Raw genomic sequence first — 23515 nt, forward strand, 5'->3', positions numbered from 1 at the left:
GCTTTTCTTTTGATGAAACCTTACATACTCTAAGGGAGCATTTCCATTGGGAAGGCCAGGATTTTTGTGATTCGATTTCTTACTCCTGCCTCCGCGCAGGGCTTTAGCATACTTCCTGTACTAGACATTGTTGATGATGCCTCTACTGCTAAATATCCTACCCACTCTGTTAGAGACTCTAGGGCACTGGATAGATACTTCTGCAACCTTGGCCATTAGGGCTTTAAACTGCCAGTTTCATATGTTAAAGTATCAACAACATGTTATTAGATTGCTTAAACAGAAAATTATGTTAATTCCTGAAGATAAATAATTACAGGATTTAATGCATTCTGCTGAACAGGTTGGAAAACACACTTTGCTATATGGATTTGATTCATTAGAGGCCTCTTGCAGGGCTGCTGTTACTGGGTCTGTGCTCAGAAGGCATGCTTGGCTTTCATGTTAAAGCTAAATTGTTGGATGCTCCTTAAATCAGGACTGCCTGAAGATGGAAGATGAAACTAAATCTATGCAGACTGCTAAAGATTTCTTACAAGTTCAACCTGAAACCCCAGGTTTTAGTCCCAAGGGGCGCACAAAACTAAACTGAATGCTCCTTTAGCGGAAAGATTGGTCTGCGGGCCAAAACTGGGAACTCATTATCCAGGCAAATGGGAGGACATTGTTTTCAATCATCAATCCCACCTGGTACCCTGTCAACAAATTATATTCCTACAACTTCCCAGATGGCTTTCCTCACGCCAGAAAAAAGATAACATTTGACAATCTTCTAATTCCATATACAAGGCTGCATATGTCCCTACCACACAAATCTTAACAACAGACTCATCAGAGATGGACACCACCACTGTCATGTGGTACATAAAGAAGCAGGGGGTACACATTCTTACCCCTCTGCAGACTAGCCATGGCTTTGTGGAACAAAACTAAATACACTGGCAGACGGGACTAAGCAGAAACCATCCTTCAGCTGGAAAAACTATCAGTTTATGGAGACCTAGTGCTAGAAAATCTTTTTCCTCCATCAAAATGTATGCCTCAGCCATTTCAGTTCATTATAGCACAGAGCCTCCCTCTTTTCCTCCTTTTCGAGCCAGCTGCGCAGTGGAACCTTTCATCATCTTTCATGGGATCTGATACTGCACTCTTTAGATGTGCACAGACAGCGACAGGACTAAACCTCAAAGGAAATCTGAACAACTGCTGGTGGCATTTGCTGCAGGGACAGAGGGAAAGCTATTTCAAAACAAACCATTTTTGGCTATACCTCTACTCTCACTTAGTATGCTCTAAAAGCATTTTTGGTGTTTGCTTTTCTGTTTTAATTGCTTCCCATTAGGGGCACCTGACATCTATGTTTTATACCCCTGAAGACTGGCGTAATGGAAGAATTTTGTTAATCAGGCCGACTGAGGGGCTACTACAAAATAGATACCCAAATGTGACTGCAACTTTTGTAATTTTATATATTTCTGACATAATCTGTACTGCATATTATCTTCTTGCATGTTACTTTCATTTTATTAGTTTAATTTGAAATAAATGTTTTAAATGATAATTATTTTTTAAAACCTTTTTTGGATTATCTGTGGTCCCCAGGGCCTCTACAAATGATTTCAGGCAAAACTGTAATTGAATCGGGTCTTCAGACAGGGAAACACCTTTAGGAGATCTGTTTGCCTCTATTTATGGCAAATAACTGGCACAATACTGTTCCTGGACTTCTTGGAAGCATGCTTGAAAAACAGATTTGTTCTCATTTCTTTAGACAGGAATTTTCTTATACGCCTTTTCTATCTTTTCACTGATAATCTAGATTCATTCTAAAGATTCAGAAGGGCTCTTCAAAGATCATTGTATTGACTTCATGGCCCAGCAGCAAAGCCAAGGGTTGTTGTTTGGTTTGAATGGCCAAGAGATATATTCTAGTTGGTGTCAATCTAAGAACCAGGAGCGTTTTAAGACTAGTATTTCTCTTACTCTACAATATTTGCATAAATCATTATTTTGCTTTTTTACTCCATTGTTGGGGGCTAATTTGTCAGACATTTCAGTACGTTTGCCATTGATGCATCCTTTCAGTGCATTCCCATGTCAAGATGTTTTGAAAGAAATACTGCACCCACCATCCACCTAAGCAGGAAAATCGTGTTTGCTCTGACTTTTCTAGGAAAAGTTTCTGGGTTGCAAGCTCTCATGATGGGCCAGCCTCATTTCATTTTCCACAAAGATGAGGTTTCTTTAAGAACTAAGCCTTCATTTATGAAGTGATATTTGTTTACTTTAAACCAAGCTATCCATCTTTGTGTCTTCTTTGCAGTACCTTAAATGTTTTTATTCCCACTATAGCAAGTCATTTCCAGACAGTGTAAAGGCACATACTACAAGGGCCTTGGCTTCTTCATAGATGGGTACTAGGTTATTGGCCCTAGGGCAACCCTAGCCTGCTAAAAAAATGTATGTGCCATGTCATTGATTTAGTTATCCCTAGATGTGTGGGTAGATTGGGTTTTCCTTAGGTGGAGCATTTGCAGTAATTCGGGGTTTGACATAGCCTTGTATGTCAGGCAGAGATCACCTCTGAGTAGCCGGTATGCAACAGAGTACAGTTGAAGTTTTTTCAGCCAGGTGGCATAGGGCATCTGCTTTAGGCCTATTTTCCTCTTGGTGAGGTATTTTTGAGGTCTCTCCAGTTGTTGCAGGTGTCTAGTAAGGTACATCCCAAATGGGGCATTGGACTCAATAATGGGTTTATTAAGTGATGAGGAGAGGGGGACAATAACTTCCTTTTTTCTAGATGCAAACCCCTTTGTGATAAGTTGGGCCATGTAGAAGGATTTTCTAACCACCTTAGCGAAGTGGTTATCGAAGGAGAGGTTACTGTCCACCTAGGTCCCTAGGTCTCTTATCACACTCTCTGTGCTAAGTGTGCTGCCACCTATGTGGTAATTCCTAGGCACTTGGTTTTTCCTGAAGGGGATGACAGTGCACTTTTTGGCATTTAGCTTGAGGCCATGATTTTGGCACCATGTATCTGTTTCAGTGAGGCCCATTTGGAAGGATATCTACGTCAGTAGGAGTCTCGATTATGGCACCCAGTTTGCAGTCGTCTACGAACTTTGTTATCCATAGTCCCCCTGTGTTTGCTTGTACCTCGAGAAGTAAATACCGAACAAGATAGGTCCCAAGACTGAGCCCTGGGGTACTCCACTTGTCACTGGTTTGGAATTTGGCCTAGCGTTTCCTATTTTCACTGTATGGGTTCTGTCTGTGAGCCAGTTAGCAACCCATCTTGTAATGTAGGGTTTTATATTTAGGTTTGTGAGCTTGTCTATCTTTCCCGAGTGGGGAATGGTATCAAATGCTTTCACAAGGTCAAGGTATGCCATGTGGATCAGCTTTCCCCTCATCAGTTGCTTTGGTGACTGTCTCAAAGAAGTCAGCCAGGTTTAGAAGACATGACCTGCCCTTTACGAAACCAGACTGAGTAGGGTCCAGGGTCTGTAGGTTCCTAATGTTGTTGTTAGAGTTCCATGACTATGCGCTCCATGGCCTTGTAGATGAGGCTCGTCAGGCTGATGGGGTGATAGTTCCTGAGGTCGGTGGTGGCTCCTCCTTGTGAAGCGGGATGACCGTTGCCATGCGCCACTCAGTGGGCACATAGCCTGAGGAGAGGCTATGGTTGAACATAGCACTTAGGTGAGGAATTAGTTCATTTTGGAGTTCATGTAACACGCAGCCTGGGATGCTGTCTGGTCCCATGGATGCTGTGTTTTTTGCTTTAGAAAGTGTCATTCTCACCTGGGTGTCTGAGATTACGAGGGCAGCGCAATCTTCTGGTAAAGATATGGGCCTTTTAGGGGGTGAGGGAGGGGTAAAGTTTGCACTGAACCTCTCTGCCAGTATATTGGCGATATAAGATGGTTCCGTGAATTTTGAACCGTTATGTTGTAGCTCAGAGCAGATCTGAGAGTTTCCAATCAGGTTTTTGAAATAGCTAAAAAATGCTTTTTGGTTATCCTTGGTGTCCATTGCAATTTTTCCTTCAAAGCTCGCCTTTGAGGATTTAATAAGGGATCTTAGCTTTTTGCTGAGGTTTGTCAGTGAGCTCTTCCCTTCCTGTGTTTTTACTTTTTTTTGTAATAATTTCTTTCTTCTATTATAGAGCTTGTTTATGGCCGGGGTCCACCAGACTGATTTCTTTTTTTGGAAGAAAGGGTCTTGGTTTTGTTCTGGATAGCACGATCCATGCACTCATGCAAGTGCTTCTAGAGTTCTTCTGTGTAGGCTACAGTAGATTCAACCAAGTTGTCATTCTGCATGGGAGTAACGAAATTTGCCACTTCTGTCTTAAGTAGTATAAAGTTTGCTTTGGAAAAGTTTTTCACTGTGGTGTTTTTGGGGGGAGGTATGTGGATATCGAGGGTGATGCATTTATGGTCTGATCTAACCAACGAGGAATTTACTTCCAGTATGGAGCACTTGTCCCCCATGTTGGTGATGACCAGGTCCAGTATATTGTTGCCTCTTGTGGCCTTTTTTGGAAAGGGGTGCATTTGAAGTATTCTAGAGAAAGCAACATGGTTCTCTAAGTGTACTTTTATGAAACACTAAAAACTGCACTCCTTTTTGATGTCTACAATAGGCTTTGTAAGGGCCATTCTCCATGGGCTGTTGGACCCTCATCCTTCCTCCTCCCATATTTTATAAGTTGTGGTATTCTACCCATGTAACTAAGGCTACATGTTGTGTAACTAAACTTGCCATAACAGATATTTGAATACCTTACTAATGCAATAGGTGCTTCCTCCCGCCGCCACCTTTAGTTTTGTATGTTTTTTGTTGCCATGGTGAGGATATATTTAATTTCCTTAGAAATTACCTCTTTCTGGACTCTAGCCTTCCTCTTTCAGTTGGCATGAAAGCTTTGAAAGGCTTGATGCCCAGACCTCTGATTTTTCTCCATAGGTGCTTGAGATGTTAACAGTTTGGGCTTTGAGCTTTGGAAGATGGCCAGCTGCTATGTTCTAGGCAGGAAATAACCCTTGTAGCTAAGGCTACTACAGCAGTAAACTATTAAATTATCTATTGTTATGGTAAGTGTACTTACACAACTGCACTTTCTTGCCAAAATAGAAATCACCTAGTTAGATATGGGCAGTCTTGACATTGCCCAAGTCCATAAATGGTCCGAAATCTGTGGTTTTGAGTCCCTTCTCTTACAGGAGCATATAGTAACACTAATCCCAAGTGAGTCCAGTAGATTAGCATTTATGTCTCCAAGGTAGCAAACGTTAAGTTGGCAGCGCCTTCCTCCATTTGAGAGCACCGATAAGCATCATAGTTCATTGCTTAGTTTAATAAGTTGACATGATTGATGTCTTGTGGTATTTCAGTGTCGAGTCCACATAAACTGTTTGTTGTATACTGGGTGGGCATCAGTTTTTGTTTGCTTGCTGTCTGACTACCCACAAGCCTTCTCATTCTGACTAGCGTGTCTTGTTCTATGTAAGGTGAGAGCTGGCCCATTAATTTTGGGTTCTGACGCATCTACAGCCGATTAATTTTGTGTTCTGGGGTGAGTCTGTCTGCTCATTTGTTCCCCATGTGGTTAGTCTAGTGAGGTTGGGCAGTCATCTTTTTGGATCAAGTGCCACACTTATCAACCCCTTCTCTTGATACATGGTGAATTCATTTAATGCTGCTAGAGAATACCTTTGAAATTCAGAAGCAAGTGCCACCCTGTCCTGGTAGCTACTGTCTAAATGCTCTCAACCCACTGGTTGGGAATCAGTGGTAAAACACGTCTAACACATTGTTCTCTGACTCCCTCTTTTCAGGACGAGAGACTTAGTAACAACGACTCACTCTCACTCTTCTTTGTTTCACCCTTTCCAGTGCCCAAGTCCACTGTTGAACCTGGCTTGTTTGAGTTGCTGTTAGGGCTTTATCTTTCTAGACCAGGGGGCTGAGGCTTGGGAGGGTACTTGTTTAATTGTAAAGTGTTAACTTTTGGTCTTCAGCAGCCATAAGTGTTATCCAATTTGCAAATGTGCTGACCATTGCAGAGGAGGACTTGCAGGTGAAAGAATTCCATGAGGTGAGGTCCTTTGCTTGATGACTGGAGGGACTTTTTGGAGATTGTCCCTAGGAGGGTTGGAATTGGGCTGATCTCTGAGCTTTGTAGTAACTGGCCTAAGACCAGTGTCAACATTGCATTGTATGAGACCAGTGACAGCCTGAGTTTTGGTGGATATTGGGGAAACAATAACACATCCATAAGGACTCAGTGAATACCAGTAGATTACATTAAGTCTAAGAAACATGTCCGCATTTAGCAAAGCCAAAAGCTATATTATATGCTTAAATTTGAAACACAAGTCTGAATAAAAAATTAATTTGTATAGGGCACTTTTATGACCTTATATAGCTGTGCAGTGTTAGTATGTCCACTCCATCCTTATTTATAGGATGATAAAGGAATACAGTAGGTGCAGGGGCAGTTTTAGATGACAAAAGTTTTAGACTAGCAGTAGGTTGCTGGAACTAAATTCCAATGGGCAGAGCCTAAGCTTTTTGACAGAATTTAATTGTCCTCATGTTTCAACCAAATGTTCAAATCTCTGAAATCATGGAGGTTATGTGAGAAGTATGAATAGCAAACCCTTCAGCACAATCTATTTTTATAGTGGTTTTATTGTTTAGGTTCTAGGTCTTAAACCAGTGTTTTATAAGTCACAGTAAACACAGTAACAGTTATGTTTGTAATATTTTTTAAACAACTTACAATATCTCAGCAACCACTCAAGTTACACACATACTGTCAGCAGCATTTTATTCATCTAGCTGAAAGCTTTCATATGAGGCTAAGGAGTTCTGCCTGTGTTCCTTGGTTGTTGAGATATTTAGAAAAATGTGAAAACTATACAAATTAATGTCACAAAAACAACACTTAATATTGCTTTATCTGCACTAGATAGATCATATATTAATTCAGTTGGGTTTGCCATTGTGTAAGCTTTATGATGAAATCTTTTAAAACCTTGTACATGGCATGATTTCGGAATTATTGATGCAAATATGAACAAGCAACATTTGATGCCTAGAGACGTCAGTAGAAGTTAACTGCAGCTGTACCTGGAGAGCGTCATTTGGATGTAATGAATTAAGGAATGATTTAATAAATTTATGGAGAGCAATTAATGATGAGTTATTGCAGATGGCTGCAAGCTAGGAGAAGTCGTTGAATCCCCAAATGACTTGGCCATCTTGCAAGAAGGTTTGTCGGAAATAAACAACTGGTGCCAAAAATCGTGAATTGAAACTAAATGCCAAAAAATGCATTATTGTATCCTTTGGGGAGTTATCTACCCCGTGGAACTATCGCATTGACAATAAGCCTCTAAGAGTTGACCCAGATGTTTGGAATTTGAGAACTATATTGCGCAGCTTATACACAAATAGATTGTATCTAGATCTAGGGAAGTCATTGTACCCCTTTATTCAGCCTTCCTTAGGCCAGTCAGAGTGTAATGCCCCCTTTGGTATGTACCTGTCCAGGCACATGCAACAACTGGAATGTTGACGGAAACACCTAATTAAAAGGATGAAAGGCCTAAGCAACATGTCCTAAATAAACAAACTTCAAGTCCTGTCACTATACTCTGTTCCCTACAGACTGCTAAGAGTTGACCTGTGTCTGGCATACAAGACATTCTCTGACTCAATACCGATGGATTTACTGCATGTCAGCAAGTCAAATGGCATCAGAAATTTATTATCAAGTGACCTAAACCTCTTCTAGAACATCAGTAGAACTTTTTGAGAGGAAAGGTATATCTTGCAGAGGACACCTCTGCTCTGTAACAGGCACCCATTCACATAAAATACAGTTTATCATTGTCCATACCTGAGCAAAACTTGGATCTGTGGATGGGAAACTGAAAAATTACCCCAGGAATACCCCCTGTACTACTAATGGGCAAAGGGAGCTCCTAAATGCTTTATCCCATGCATGGGTCCCCTCAAAGTAACTATGATGTAATCCCAGTTATTCTCATTATGGGCAAGTCCAATCCCTACAAAATGGGAAAGGTTACAAAAAGGGAAGTTGGGTAGGCTTAAAATGGGTCACAAGGACAGTTTGCTTTGTTACTTACCTGAACCCATTAAAAGCATACCTGGGAGTATAATTAATTGTAGCTCCAAATTAGAATGAATGTTTATTTGCAGGAATATCTTGTATAAAAACAGTGGCGCATGTATAGATTCAACGAAGAGAGGAATAATCTCATGAAGAGAAGTTGTGTACCTCCTGCACGGCAGTATGACCCAGTGAGTCTCCAAAATGACTGCATCTGTTTCCCTGAGGTGCAGTAACCTCAGAAGGAATTACATTTACTTGGGAGAAAAGTATTGTAGCGGTCTGCTTGAGTGGGGACTTTGTCCTGTACTGTTGTATTTTAGGCTGTTCCCTGTTGGAAGTGTGAGATTGATATTATAAATTCTGACTCTTTAAAAAATATGGTAATATTAAAAAATAGCAAATACTAAAACTTGTACACTTTTTTAAAGGGTTTCTTTGCAAGAAGGCTTCACCCACCCCCTCAGTTTATAGGGGTCTATGCACATCCATACCTTGTTACTTATTGGGGAAGGTGGAATACTTGGAGATTATGCATTTCCTTTTAAGCACTGAAGAACTTAAATACTGCTCTGAAGGACAGATTCTGCAGAAGGCATGACATGAGTCAACATTATTTTCAACTAAATTAGTATCCAGCTATTCCCGGGAGCAGTAATGTTTTGTTGGTTTACGGAATGTTTCATACTAAAGGGGGGTCCTACAGAGGCAAGGGCTCACAGAAGGGTGTCTAGCTAATGGTAAGCATCTTTGTTGACTTTTTCAACATTAGTATGATATTTGTTAGTGAATCATGGAGAATATGTCCAATGTTTAACAATGGGTGTTCTTCACCACTGCATTACTTTAACTTAATTTTTGTAAGATAGCTATGATGAGTATTGTTGCACTGTTTTGCTTCTTCACAGATGAAGAAATAAATGCCATGACATCAGAGCTGGACAAATATGGAATTCAGATGCCAGCTTTCAGCAAGATTGGAGGGATTCTGGCCAATGAACTTTCAGTTGATGAAGCTGCTGGTAAGTGTTATAAATGCTTTAATGGGTTTTGTGTGTCATTCAAAACTGTAAACATAGTTGTTTATCTTCTGTCATTTAATTCTGAATTTGAACCTCTTTGTGTTCCTAATTAGTTATCTTACAGTTCAGTGTTTGACTCCATCAGTATCTATTTACATACTGTGCAACTCTGACCGTGTCACTTAATCAGTGTGTGCTCCAAAGTTGCTGATGAATAAGGGCAGTTTTGATTGCATTTACCTGGTTATCAAAATAAAATGTTAATCCAGTGTACACATAAGGTAGAAAATTGCAAAGCTTTAGGCAGATCCAGAATGTAAACCTAAGTAAAGGAGTGTATGGGCTGATTTACATAAATAGATTTCAGGACAGGACAAAGATGAGCAAGGGATATACAGGCTGTAACGTGTACTTTTAGCATGGTGAAGCGTTAAGCCTGTAGGCGTAGATGTGTGGGGGCAACCACCCCATATGGTGAAATAACTTCTCATGTTCTGTAGTCCAGTCTCGCCTTCATTCTTACATATGGGTTCGGAGCCATTCCTCGGCTCCAACTCGGCCGATTGCAAAGCTCGAAGTCTCTAAGTTGACTTGTGGCAAGGTAGGAATCCCATAATGTGCTAGTAACAATCCCCAGATCTCATTTGCTGCTCTACGAGTTCAGAATTGTTCTCTTTCTTGGCCGTGGCTAAGTTGGAGTATTTTTTTCTTCAAACATTTATAGTGTACTTTTTTACTGGGAAGTTAGTTTTAGTATTAATAGCTTGCTGTTGTTAACTTGCGAGTAGTTATTGTGTTTACTGAAGTTTATTGCAAATTGTTCTTGCTAATTGTTGGCCGTTGCTTCCGCAGGCCTTCCTTGGTGGTATCCCTTTGTTTTCTAGTGTACTAGTTAATAATCTTTCACTATCTCGCCTATCCCTCTGTTCAGAGCTAGGCCCATTTAAGTTAGAGGACCTAGTCCTCTTGCCTTTCTCCCTTGTGTGTTTTTTCAGCAGGGTTAGGCCCGTTTAAGTTAGAGGACCTTGTCCTCTCTTCTTATTCTCTGTCTACTATTATAGTCTGTTGTTGAAAGTTATGTCTAAGGAAACTTAAGACCATAAAGCTTTGGGTTTTAAGAAATGCCTAAAGTGTTCACAAAAAATGTCCCTGACTGACGGGCATATTATTTGTATGTATTGTTTGGGAGCCATAAATCTACAGGAGTCATGTACTTTCTGCCATTCTTTTAGTTTCCAGGTTCTCCAAGAAAGGAAGAACAAACTGATTTTGAAAGGTCTACTTAAACCTTCCTTTGAGGAGGATTTAGCTAGTTCTTTCTCTTCTCATTCCAGGTCTCTCTCTTCAAAAAAAAAAGAGAAGGTTAAGTCGGTGAAAAGACAGTTTCCTACACCGACTCACAAATCAGGACCTCCAGAGAAAGTTGCCAAAGTTGACAAACCTTCTACCTCTTCGACTCCTCTGCCTTCGGAACTGGTAGAGGTTACTGATATAGACCTTCCTGTTTTGGCTCCATGTTTTTCAGAGCCTATAGCTGAAACCATACCTTGGAGCTGGTCAAGAGACTTACTGCTGGTATCCCCGACATTTAGATCTCCAATTTTGCAGAGATCTCGATCGCCTACCTTGTCTTGCAGATCCTCCAGGAGTTTTTCTGAGGAGGATGTTGAGTGGGTGGTGCTTATACTTGGCACTAGCAAATTTGTTTTCGGCTCTGACCCAATTGGTTCCGGTGCTGTCTAAGGCCGTATTACCTGCTTCTATTCCTCCTTCAAGCCATGCCAGACGTTTGGAGCCAGATCTATCGGTGCCGTTTTTTGAGGAACCGTCGGTTGCAACACCCCAGTGGCTTTCTCGGAGCCGTGTTCCGCTCCAACATCTTTGGTGCCGCCCTTGATGTCTAAGAGCCAAAGCTCACCAGTCGGTCCCAGTGGGTCCCAGTGGGGGTGCTCGGACTCAGACTCTTCAGTTCCAAACCTACATCTCAGTGCGTCGGCTTGGCTGAGCTCGGACCTACATCTATCTCAGAGCCAGTTGCTCCGGAGCTGGGGGCTCCTTCCACTTCTTGGAACCGGTGGTGTCCTCTGAGCCGGGGGGATCTGCCTTCCAGATGATGAGGAGCGTGCTGTCTAGATCTTCAGCTCTACGTAAGGGTACCAATGTTCTTCCCTTTCAAGCTCTGACCTCCATCTCAGCACCATTCCTCTCGCATGACAGCAGAGACCCGCAGCCTCAGGAGCCCCCCTTGGGTGGCCGTCAGTCTTCCGGGACCTCCCCAGAATACCCTCCTGAGGAGCATCCTTGGAAGAAAACTTGCAAGAGGAAGCATATAGACTGACCTCGAAGAGTCAGAAGGGTCCCCTAGGTCGTCCTCTGATGATATCTCCTTCGTAGATATCCCAGAGATCCTGAAACAGAGAGGCAGCTGGCCCACCGTCACCCTTTCTGATGAGGAGTCAATGTACCTGAAGGCTTTTGAATCTCAACCTTCAGCCTCTTGGGTGACTCCACCTTTTGATGAGCTGTTAGATTTGGTGAGTCAAAAGGTGTGGGAAACTCCTGACACCATGGAAGCAGTCCCTATAAGGCTGAACAAATTCCTTTCAGCTCCTAAGGAAAGAGTTTCTGACGAAAGGTGTGCCTGTAGATGCCATGGTGGTGGCAGCAGCCACAAAGAAGGAACTAGCAGAGACTTTCTTATCTGTCCACCCACCGAACAAAGTCTCTCGAACGATGGACAGATACGGTAAGTGTATCTTTTCTTCAGCAGCTTTTACACTTAGATTGCTGAATTACCTCACCCATTTCACTAAGCTTCAAAGAGATCTCCTAAAAGAGCTGGGAGATGCTCTCTAAGGTACTTTAACTGAAGGAGTCCCTGAGAAGGTTGCTGCTCAGTTGTCCACCTTAAACTCTGTTAACTCCTGCATTAGGCTGATATTTTACGCAGCAGATGGAGTGAGGAGGGCAGCGGGTTTAGGAGTTTCCCTTAGGAGACGCTCCTGGATGCACTTGTGTAACTTTGCGGAGCCCTTCAAATGTACATTTACCACTGGCCCCTTTGACTGTTCCTCTCTGTTTGAACCAAAGGTAAAAGACACACTCACCAGATGTGAGCAGGAAGGGAAGACTCTCTCTGCCGTGAGAGTACATTTTTCCGTCCCTTTTAGACTATACCCTAAAGGTCAGAGAGGGGGGAAAAAGTGATTCAAGAAATCTGATATTTTCTCAGGCGCACAAGGTGATTCATTCTCCAGAGGCAGAGGAGGAGGAAATAGTGGTAGAAGATCCCCCCTAGAAGTGGGGGAGGGGTCCGCAAAACCAGGGTGAACGCGATTCTTTTCGTGGATGTCCCTATCAGTGCTCCTGAAGTGAGGCCTAGCTGTGCTTCTCTGGATCCAGTCAGGGGTCGCCTTTCTTTGTACTCAGAAGCCTGGCACGACATCACACAAGTCAAGTGGATACAAAGGATAATTTCCAGAGGATACTCCATACCCTACTCTTTTCTGCCTCATCTAACCAAGAGAATCCCAGATGTTCCACCCAATCACAGGGATCAAGCAACTATAGAAGTCCAAAAGTTGCTTCAAAAGAGAGTCATCCAAATCGTCCCCGCAGACCAGATAGGATTCGGAACTTACTCCAGATTCTTTTTAGTGCCAACATGAACAGGGGACTGGAGACCCATCTTGGATCTCAGCAAGTTAAATGAATCAGTGAAGAAGTCCAAGTTCTGAATGGTAACACTGCAGTCTATACTCCCTCTGTTAGGGAAAGACAATTGGATGTGCCCTATAGACCTCTAGGATGCATACTACCATATAAAAATGGACAGAGCATCAAGGAGTCATTTACGCTTCCGGCTGGGAGCCGGTCATTACCAATTTCGTGCTCTGCCATTTGGTCTCACCACAGCCCCCTACAGTGTTCATCAAATGCATGGCGGTAGTAACGGCTCACTTGAGACGTGTTGGATTCCAAGTGTTTCGGTACCTGGACAACTTGCACCTGACTGCCACCACCAGGCACCTACTTCTACAAGCCAGGGATTCAACCATCTAAGTCTGTACTCAGCTAGGCGTCACTATAAATTGGGAAAAGTCTGTCTTGTCGCCCTCTCAATATGTGATTTTTATAGGCACAGAAATAGACACAGTTGCAATGATGGCTCACCTTCCTTCAGACAGAGTGCAAAATCTAAGGCAACAAATATAAGCCTGCTTCCCCAACACAAGGTCAAAGCGAAGACAGTGCTCAAACTACTGGGAACCATGGCCTCCACTATAACTCTCTAGTTCCATTAGCCAGACTACATATGGGAATTCTACAATGGTTACTCTTTTCCCAGTGGTCTCTTCAGCAACTGCCTCTGTTCCATCCCATTTTAATAATGGAATCTTGCAAAAAGGACCTTCGTTGGTGGATCCAGTCCAATCAACTAATGATAGGGAGACCATTCATTCCTCGCCAACCTGTTGCTACTGTGACCATGGATGCCTCCCAGATCGGTTGTGGGTGTGGGGGGCATTATCTAGGAAGGATAGTCCAAGGAACATGGCAAGAACACGAAGCTCACTTGCTTATCAATGTTCTAGAGATGAGAACAGTACTACTAGCGTTGCAAGCACTTCACGACTTTTTTCCTCTAGGGACAATAGCAGTCCAGTCAGACAATATGTCAGTGGTATGGTATATAAACAAGGTGGAACCAGACCCTACCCCTTATGTCGAGAGGCCCTACGTGTTTGACAGTGGGTGATATCTTCCCAATGCTTTCTAGTTGCAATGCATATCCCGGAGATAACCAACGTGATAGCCGACAAGCTCAGCAGGGCAATCTTGATGCCTCACGAGTGGTCTCTGACTCAGAAAGTCGCGGAACAGATTTTCCGCAAATGGGAACAGCCTTGCTGCGATCTGTTTGCCACCTCAATGAACATCAAGTGCAGCAGCTACTTCACCCTTACCCCCCCCCCCAGTGGAGACACTGAGAGACGCACTTGTCCAAAATTGGCCCTCGGGACTTCTTTATGCTTTTTCTCCCTTTCTGCTAATATCGAAAGTTATCCAGAAAGCAAAGACTTTGGGAAGCAGAATGATTCTCATCAATCCTTTCTGGGCTCGTCAGATTTGTTTCGCTTTTCTTGGGCCTCACCTTCTGGACTATCCATGGACTCTGGACCCAGTACCAGACCTTCGGACACACGTCAGGCACGTTCCATCCCTGTCTCCACACCCTCAACTTGACAGCTTGGCTGCTCCACTTCCATCCCTAGTCAGGCTTCATGATTTCTCCCCTGCTGTTAAAGATATCTTGACGTCATCTCATAAACCTTCTCCAAGAAAATTGTACACTAGCATATGGATGTGGATGTCTAGGGTGATTTGCTTGTGGTCGGAACTGACCAACGAGGACTTGACCTCTGGTGTGGAACACCAGTTGCTCATGTTGGTAATGACTAGGTCTAGGATATTTCTGCTGTGATTTAAAGTTTTTTCATGGAAGACCATTTTTCTGGTAGCTATTACGTCTGCCAGAAGAGTGTCAGAGCTGCAAGCACTATGTCGAAACTCCTTACTTGATATTCCATAGAGACAGTTTTCCTTCTCACTAACCCTTCCTTCGTCCCCAAGATTTGTTCACAGTCAAATATTAATCAAACTAGTGAACTGCCAGTCTTTTTTCCAAATCATACAAACAAAGCGGAATATAAGTTTCATCAGCTTGATGTACACAAGGTTCTAGCTGCATAGAACCAAAGAGTTTAGGAGATCAGACCAATTATTTATATCTTTTTTGGAGATGAGAAAAGGAATGCCGGTCTCCAAGATAACGTTATCAAACTGGATTTCAAATTGCATATCCTTTATTTACGCTTCTAATGGCAAAGAACTCTCATTTAAAATTAAAGCTCATTCCATCATATCTATATCCACATCTGCCACTTTTCAAGCCAGAATTCCAATGGACAGTATATGTGCAGCAACAACATGGGCTACCCCTCATACCTTTATTACTCATTGCAAATTGGACTTGGCCTCCAGGGTTAGAGCCTCCTTTGGTTCCACGGTTCTTAAAGAGTATATTCTCATGAGCCACCCGAGAAAAAGGTGCTAGGGACACTGTCCCATATGTAAGATTGAAGGCGAGATAGGACTACAGAACATAAAGAAGTTATGTACTCACCATAATGTTCCATGTTTGTAGTCCATCTCGCCCTTCATTCTTATGAACCCACCCGCCTACCCCCGTCCATGTATCCTTGGAGGATCTGTAGACAAGATAATGTCTATCTTCCTTAGAGTTGGAGACCTTTCATATTTTGTTTTTCATGTGGAAATACGTTTATATCACTATTATAGACAGCAACAAACAAGATCTGGAGATTGTTAATAGTGCATTATGGGATGCCTACCTTGCCACAAGCCAACTTATAGACTTCGAGCTTTGTAATCAGCTGAGTTGCAGTTGTGGATCAGCTCCAAATCCATATGGAAGAATGAAGGGTGAGATCGACTACAAACATGGAATGTTATGGTGAGTACTTAACTTTTTTTTTTTTTTTTTTGCAAAGTACACATAGTTCTGTGTGTTTAAGTGGGATGGGGTTTTAAAATGTGTAGTTTCTTGCTTGTTTATATTGAAATACAAGGTCTAGAAAATGTGCCATGGATTCATAGATGTGAAGCAGCAACTGCTTTACAAGTTCGGCCTGCCAAACAATTGTTTACAAGTAAATTGCAAGTTGTAAACGTATTCAAAAGAACTGTCACACAGTCATTCTGATAATCAATTTAAAAATTATAATAGTTATTGTCGATATTGATTGCATTAAATTTGCTGCCTTTGGAGTTGTCTCCCCTGGCCTCCACTGAAACAGGGCATCTGTGCCCATTCAGACATTACTAGTAAACAAGTGTCAATAAATAATTTTATCATGGAATATCAGTGGCAGTTGCAGGTACAGACAAAAAGCAAAAAGTACTAAATTATGTTAAGCATCGTATTATGCAAATAGTGTTACAGGAAAGATTTATTTGAATAGAAATGAGCATGTGACTTTGGCAATGAAAAGGCTGCAGAGTAGATTTTCAGCAGAGTGTTGGGACAAGGAAAATGGTTGTAATGCACATTGAGAGAAGGGCTCCAATAGTGGTAGAAGAAAAAGACAATGATAGTAATTTTTTGTTAATAAGTGGTTATTGGCAGTGGAGGAGGATTACACTGACAAATATTTATATTCCAACTAAAACTATTAATGGAGCCTAAGAGTATTTTGTGAGAAACTGGCTTTTAGCAGGGAATATTTTGTGGGGAATGGAACCTGATTTGCAATAGTGGGAGGATGTATTAGGTGACACCGAAAGTAACAGAGGGTAGATTTCTGAAGAAGTATAGGAGAATACTTGGAATGAAATAAACTAATTTACTTGCAGGAATTCTGACATTTATATTTATATATATATATATATATATATATATATATATATATATATATATATATTCCTCAAGATAAAATAAGTGAGCTAGACTGGATGGAAGTTGCTTTGCAGAGGATCCATGGATATTTAATTGAAAGCTTAAAAATTAAACAAAATAAGTACCACAGTTGAAGGAAAGTAGTCTGCTCCAATGATAGAATTCCAAAGCTGGTTTAATAGTCAATTCAAACACATAAACGCAATTACACACGCAGTATTTTCGTCTAAGTTGCTAAGACTTCATCAGATGCAAACAGTAAATGAACCATCTCATTATATAATCCATTAGCTTAATTGTTCAAGTAATCCACCAATGAAAGTTTATTGTCTCAATAAAGCATGTCATTAATCTCTGATAAAAGAATTTAAAAAGTTCAAGTGAAGACTCTTCTCTTGTTTCCTGCAAAACTGAAGATTTTTCTTCCTAAATGTCCCAAAATATTTGAAGATCTGGACTCAGCCTTCCTTGACTTTTGTTAAAAAAAACATAAAATCCTTTTTTCTTTCTTCTCTTTTCCACTTTGTTTCATTTGTTATTTCACTTTCTCTCTCCCTGTGTGCACTGCAGGGATAGAGCTGGATAAGAGAAGAAAGAAAAAAAGGATTTTATGTTTTTTAACAAAAATCAAGGCTGAGTCCAGATCTTCAAATATTTTGGGACCTTCAGGAAGAAAAGTCTTCAGTTTTGCAGGAAACGAGATGAGTCTTCACTTGATCTTTTTTAATTCTTTTATCTGAGATTAATGAAATGCTTTATTGAGACAATAGACTGTATTTTCATTGGTGGATTACTTGAACAATTAAGCTAATGGATTATATAATGAGATGGTTCATTAACTGTTTGCATCTGATGAAGTCTTAGCAACATGGACGAAAACGCTGTGTGTATAATTGTGTTTGTGTTTGAACTGACTATTAAACCAACTTTGGAATTCTATCATTGAGCCGACTACTTTCATTCATCTGTGGTACTTACTTTGTTTGATTGTGAAGTCGATGGTATTTAAGTACCTGTTCCTGTGTTATTTTTGGTTAATTGAAAGCTTAAAAATACATCTTAAAACTATTTCAGATCATGCACCAATAAAGACTAAGATAAAGATACAGAGCAGTGAAGTAAAAATGAGACAGTCGTGCATCTTACTTATTTGTTAAAAAGAGGAATTTAAGAAAATGAATAGTGGAAATGATTTGGGATTTATTAAGGAAGATAAACATTTCTTCAGAAGGTATAGCTAGGGAGGGGGATAGAATGAAGATGGAATTTAAAATATGATAGAAATACGAGAGGGATGGGGAAGAAATTATACAAATTGTTAGTTGGGTTGCCTAAGGTTAAAGTATTCTAGAGAAAATGGCATCGCATGGAAAGAGGAGGAGAGATGGTGTCCAAATGGAAAATAAGGCTGTATTTGGATGATGCACATGAATCTAGAAAGGTTGCTGTTAAGAAAATAGTTTTGATGATTCCAAAGCACAAAAAGTTGTTGCAGAAAGACTTAACAGAAAGTAGAAAAAGTTGTTGCGAAATGCTTATGACAAAAAAACAAATGAAAGATCTTATTGAGGTATTTGAGATATTTTGGAAATTCTTTGAACATTTGTATAAAGTCTAAATATTTTATGCTGGATTCAGTTAGGGGAGAATATGCCACTGGATTCTGGAGCCTGGGGATGTTGAGTTCATGTGATTTTTATTGTACTGTTTTGTGGGTGGGGGGGATTATTGCCGCAACTTCGAGACTGATTAGATACTATTGCAAACTCTCCTTTTGGGAGCTTTTCCAAAGTTGCAGTGGTCTCTTAGTAATGTGGTTTATTAAATTTTAATGTTCTCTCTGTTTGTTTTAATGCCAGTCCATTACATTTTCATTGTGAGCTGATTTGTGTTGTAATTTGCCTGCCTAAAAAGTGAGCATATTCTGCTAAGTAACTTTTCTTAAGGATATTTTTTCTGAAAACTTGAATTATGATTGTATATCTCTAATTGTGCATTTTTGCACAGTCCATGCAGCAGTCATCATGATCAATGAAGCAATCGAACGAGGAGTTGTGGAGGAGACTTTGCTGACCCTGCTAAATCCAAATGCCATGTTAGTGAACATAAACAAGTTATTGTCTCCAGTTTATCAGGAACTGCTTTATCAAGCTAAGGCTGAGAAGTCTGATAGTGCTAGAAATCGGGTAAGCTGCTTTACATATACACTTAGTTACACTTGTTATTGACAGATGTGTTGTTGGATATTTTTCCTTTATTTTGAAATTGCTTGTTAGTTAAATAAGAGTCTAACTCTATTGAGAAACATTTGGTATTGGTTCAATTATTTGTATGGGAAGAAACACAAAAGCTTGAAAGTTGATGTCCTTCAAGGATGCATCTGCAGTCCTTACATATGGGTTGTCCTGCCTCAGGCAGCCCTTCGGTCGGCCGGATTCCAAAGTCTGGGTCCGGCCGCTGATGTCGCCCTTTTCCCCGACGTCAGAGCGCCTGGGGTATAAAAGCGTCAGCCGACGCCATCTTCCTCAGTCTTTCTTGCCGCGAGGTGCCCGAAGCAGAAGCAGTTTGCAAGTGCCGGTCGGCCAGCTCCTGTGATTTCAGCTACCAAAGTCTTCAAAAAAGCTAAGTACCCCGTTGGGGACTCTTTCTTGCCTCAGCCGATGTCAGATCAAATGGTTAAAGTTAATAATTGTTTATCTTGTGGGAAACAAATACCTCATAAGGATTTCCACTCTTACTGCTTACCCTGCCTAGGCCCAGACCATGACATCTCGGCCTGTTCAGCCTGTGCTTCCTTCAATAAACGCACTCTTAGGCGTCGGGCAGAGTTTACAGAGGAATTTTTTGGGGAAAATTTCTGTTATATCATGCCGTCGGAGCTTCCAACAGCTCATTTACCCAAAAAAACGAAAGGATAAGGACCGACACACGCGGTCCTCTGTTTCGGCCGACTCCACGTCTAGGCCTACCACGAGTGTCTCTGTCTCTACTGAAGCCGAATCTCTACCGCTTCCAACCGACGACACCGCACAGCCGGTAACTTCGGTACCAGAGGCCATCACTAGGTCGGTCATAGAATTTCCGTCTGAAACCGATGCTCAGGAAATATCCGACACCATTTCTGTTGATAAAACTACTCCAGCACGTGGGGCAGCCAGGCCTCCTGTATCCATGTCCATTAAGGCCTTTACATGGGCTAAAGCTGCTAAACAGCCAAAATCTCTCCCTCCCAAGGCTATTCCTCAGGGATCCACTACTGGTTCACAAATTTTAAGTTTGGCTGAAGACCTTATTTCCTTAATCAGGGGCTCTCAGCCACATCCAGACAGGGGCTCTCAACCACCTCCAGGCAAAAGGCCCAGGGTTGAGCAGACAGATCCCCAGTCTTCTGATGAGGCCTCAGATGACTCTGCCCTTTCAGACTACCAGGAGGAGGCCCTTCCCGCCTACGAGGATTCTGATGCAGAGGAATCTATTCCCTCGGCCTCCCCCCCTGAAGAGTTTTCCTTTGGGGAGACCCTTCACTCCATGAGAGAGCATTTCAAATGGCAAGGCCAGGAATTCTCTGATTCCAGGAAGAGGTTAAGGACTTTTTTACATTTACCTCAGCATAGACCTTTGGCTATTCCTCCTGTTTTAAATGTTATAGAAGATGTGTACTCTGAGTCTAGTATTTCCCCTGACTCCCTTCCTCCGGCTCCTGTCAAACCTGACAGGTACTACAGGGTCCCGGACTCACATCTATACCTTTACAAGGGCCACTCTGCTGACCCAGAAACTATTTCCCAGGGCCCTAAAGGGGTTACAACCACCACTGCCAAGAATCCACTTCCTTCTGAAAGGGAATCCAGGGCTTTAGAGAGATGGGGTAAAAAATTGTATACTTCTTCCACTCTTTCTTTGAGAGCATTAAATTGTCAATTCCATATGATACAGCATCAGGAGTATCTGTTAGATGAATTGCATAAAAAACTATCCTCGCCTGAACCCCTAGACCGCAAGGCGCTTCAGGATCTGGTGCATAACTCTCAGCAGGTTAGCAACCATTTCTTACAGTGTGGTTATGATGCATTGGAAGCTTCATGTAGGTCAGCAATGACAGGTGCAGTCATACGTAGACATGCTTGGCTGAAGGAACAAACACTGCCAGATCATGTTAAAGCAAAGCTTCTGGATGCACCACTGGAAAAACAAAAGTTATTTGGTTCCACGGCTCAAGAGGTCTTAAAGAAATTTGAGGAAAAGGCTAAATCAGTACAAACAGTCAAAGATTTTCTCCAGGTCCAACCACCAAGATTCAGCAGAAATTGGCCTTCTAAGAATTGGTCCTTTCCAGACACAGACAGATTTCAAAGAGGCAAAAACAGGCGTGCCAGAGGTAGAGGGCAAGCTCGAGGCTCCTACAGAGGACATCAATGGCAGCCTCCTAACCAGAGAGGTAGTGCAGGACCTACAACTACTGCGCAAGGACAAACTCAATGACTTGACTTTGACTCCGCCAACCAGGGCTCAATTGGAAGCACCTTTGGGCGGAAAGCTATCTTTATTCTCAGAAAATTGGCACAGTATTACAAAGGACAAATGGATACTGCAAATAACAGACAAAGGATACAGATTCCATTTTCATACATTACCAAAAAGACAAGGCATGCCAAACCTGCCACCAAATCAAAGGGCAGAGGCTTTCATGCAAATTTCCAAACTACTACAAATGAAGGCAATAGAAAAGGTTCCTTACACAGAACAAGGCCAAGGATTTTATTCCAGACTATTCCTTGTTCCAAGAAAAGAAAAGCAATGGAGGCCTATTCTGGACTTGTCCGCACTGAATACTTATCTCATCGTGCCAAAATTCAAAATGCTGACCTTACAGCAACTCCTTCCCATGCTGGGCAAGGGGTCCTGGCTGGTAACTCTAGACCTCAAAGAGGCATACCTGCATGTCCCTATCAGACAAAGTTGCAGAAGACACCTCAGATTTCTTGCAGGTTCAGAGCATTATCAATTCTCAGCATTGCCCTTTGGCTTATCTACTGCGCCCAGAGTATTCACGAAATGCCTGGCATCAGTAATTGCACATTGCAGACTTCAGGGGATTCAAATATACCCATACCTGGACGACTGCCTTATACAAGCGGACAGCCAACAAACATTGGTAAAACACTTGAACTATGCCATCTGACTACTACAGGCCTTGGGATACACAGTCAACATTCAGAAATCAAGACTTGTTCCATCCCAACGAATAATTTTTCTGGGTGCAAAGCTGGATACAAACACCCAAATGGCTTTTCTCACAGAAGAAGAAAAACAAGAACAATTACCAGATTATTTCAGAAATCTGACAACACAAACCCAGCTGACTGCAAGGAAAATCCTGCAGGCCCTGGGTTTCATGGCATCTTGCATTCTTCTGATTCCACAAGCAAGGCTGCATATGAGGAAACTACAATGGTACCTAAGGAGTCTATGGTCTCAACACAGTCACAGCCTAGAAGCTTTGATCCCCCTCATTCCATGCCTTCAAAAGGAATTTCTGTGGTGGGCACAAGCAAGCCAGTCAAACATGGGTCTGCCTTTCAGCAAGCCACATATCAGCCAAACCATTACAACGGACGCCTCAGACCATGGATGGGGAGCGCACATGAAGGGCAGATGTATTCAAGGGCAATGGACACAAAAGGAATTGCGCCTGCACATCAACCAAAAGGAAATGCTGGCAGTGATACATTCAATCGAGGCCTTCGAACATTTCCTGCATCAAGGTCACCTGCTAATAAAGACAGACAATACCACAGTTATGTGGTACATAAACAAGCAAGGAGGTACCCATTCCTACCCTCTTTGCAGGCTGGCAATGAATCTTTGGGAACTTTCCCTAAAACTCAATATAGAGCTGCATTCCCAGTTCGTACCAGGAAAGGACAATGTACTGGCAGACAGCCTAAGCAGAAACACCATGGATCCACATGAATGGATGTTGCATCCAGACATTTTTCTTCAGATAGCGCAATCATGGGGAAGGCCGGACCTAGATCTTTTTGCCTCCCCCTCACAACCATCAACTGAAGAAATTCTGCACAAGGACATACCATCCTCAAGCATGGAAAGTGGACGCCCTATCCTTCAGCTGGAATGCTCTAACAGTATATGCATTCCCACCTCTTCCGTTAATGACCAAGGTCTTACTGAAGATCAGGACAGAGCAACCAAAAGTGATTCTGATAGATCCGGACTGACCAAGACAACACTGGTACCCACTGTTAAAGAGCATGTCACGCACAAAACCGTGGCCTCTACCACAATGGCCACTTCTTCTGACACAGCACAATTACAAAACTCTGCACTCCAGCCTAAAAACCTTGCAGCTGACAGCCTGGAAAATACCTTGACTCCTTGCCTGGATAAACTATCCAAGAGGGTAAAGGATATCATCATGGAAGCTCGTGACCTTCCACAAGAAAGGCATATTCAGCAAAATGGAAAAGATTTCCAACCTGGAGCACCGCAAAGGGTCAGGATCCGACAGTGATGAGCATTCCACATATCCTTGAATACTTGGCTGAAATGCTCCATAATGGCCTTTCTTATTCATCCATAAAAATTCATGCTTCAGCTATTTCAGCAGAGTACAACACTGATCCACCTGTATTTTCTCATCCTCTGCTAAGGCAGTTTCTAAGAGGGATAAAAAACATCAACCCTCCAAGGAAACCACCAGTGCCTACATGGGACCTTAACTTCATGTTGGAAAAATTAACTCTACCTCCCTTTGAACCAGCAGCATCTTCAGAACTACAATTCCTGTCTTGGAAGACTGCCTTCCTTCTGGCCATAACCTCAGCAAGAAGAGTATCTGAGTTACAG

At 42.0% G+C, this 23515-nt stretch overlaps 1 protein-coding gene across 1 annotated transcript in view; it reads left to right on the forward strand.

Annotated features, from left to right (window-relative positions):
• IQGAP3 (IQ motif containing GTPase activating protein 3) overlaps positions 1 to 23515 on the forward strand; it is a 2364408-nt gene that overhangs the window by 164694 nt on the left and 2176199 nt on the right. Inside the window, exons 7-8 of the mRNA XM_044079778.1 lie at positions 9055 to 9168; positions 18656 to 18834. Of these exons, the coding sequence (XP_043935713.1) occupies positions 9055 to 9168; positions 18656 to 18834 (293 nt within the window). The remainder of the gene's footprint in view (positions 1 to 9054; positions 9169 to 18655; positions 18835 to 23515) is intronic.

This window comes from Protopterus annectens, chromosome 8.part0 (genome assembly GCF_019279795.1).
Source record: "Protopterus annectens isolate FY-2018-M chromosome 8.part0, PAN1.0, whole genome shotgun sequence".
NCBI lineage: Eukaryota > Metazoa > Chordata > Ceratodontiformes > Protopteridae > Protopterus > Protopterus annectens.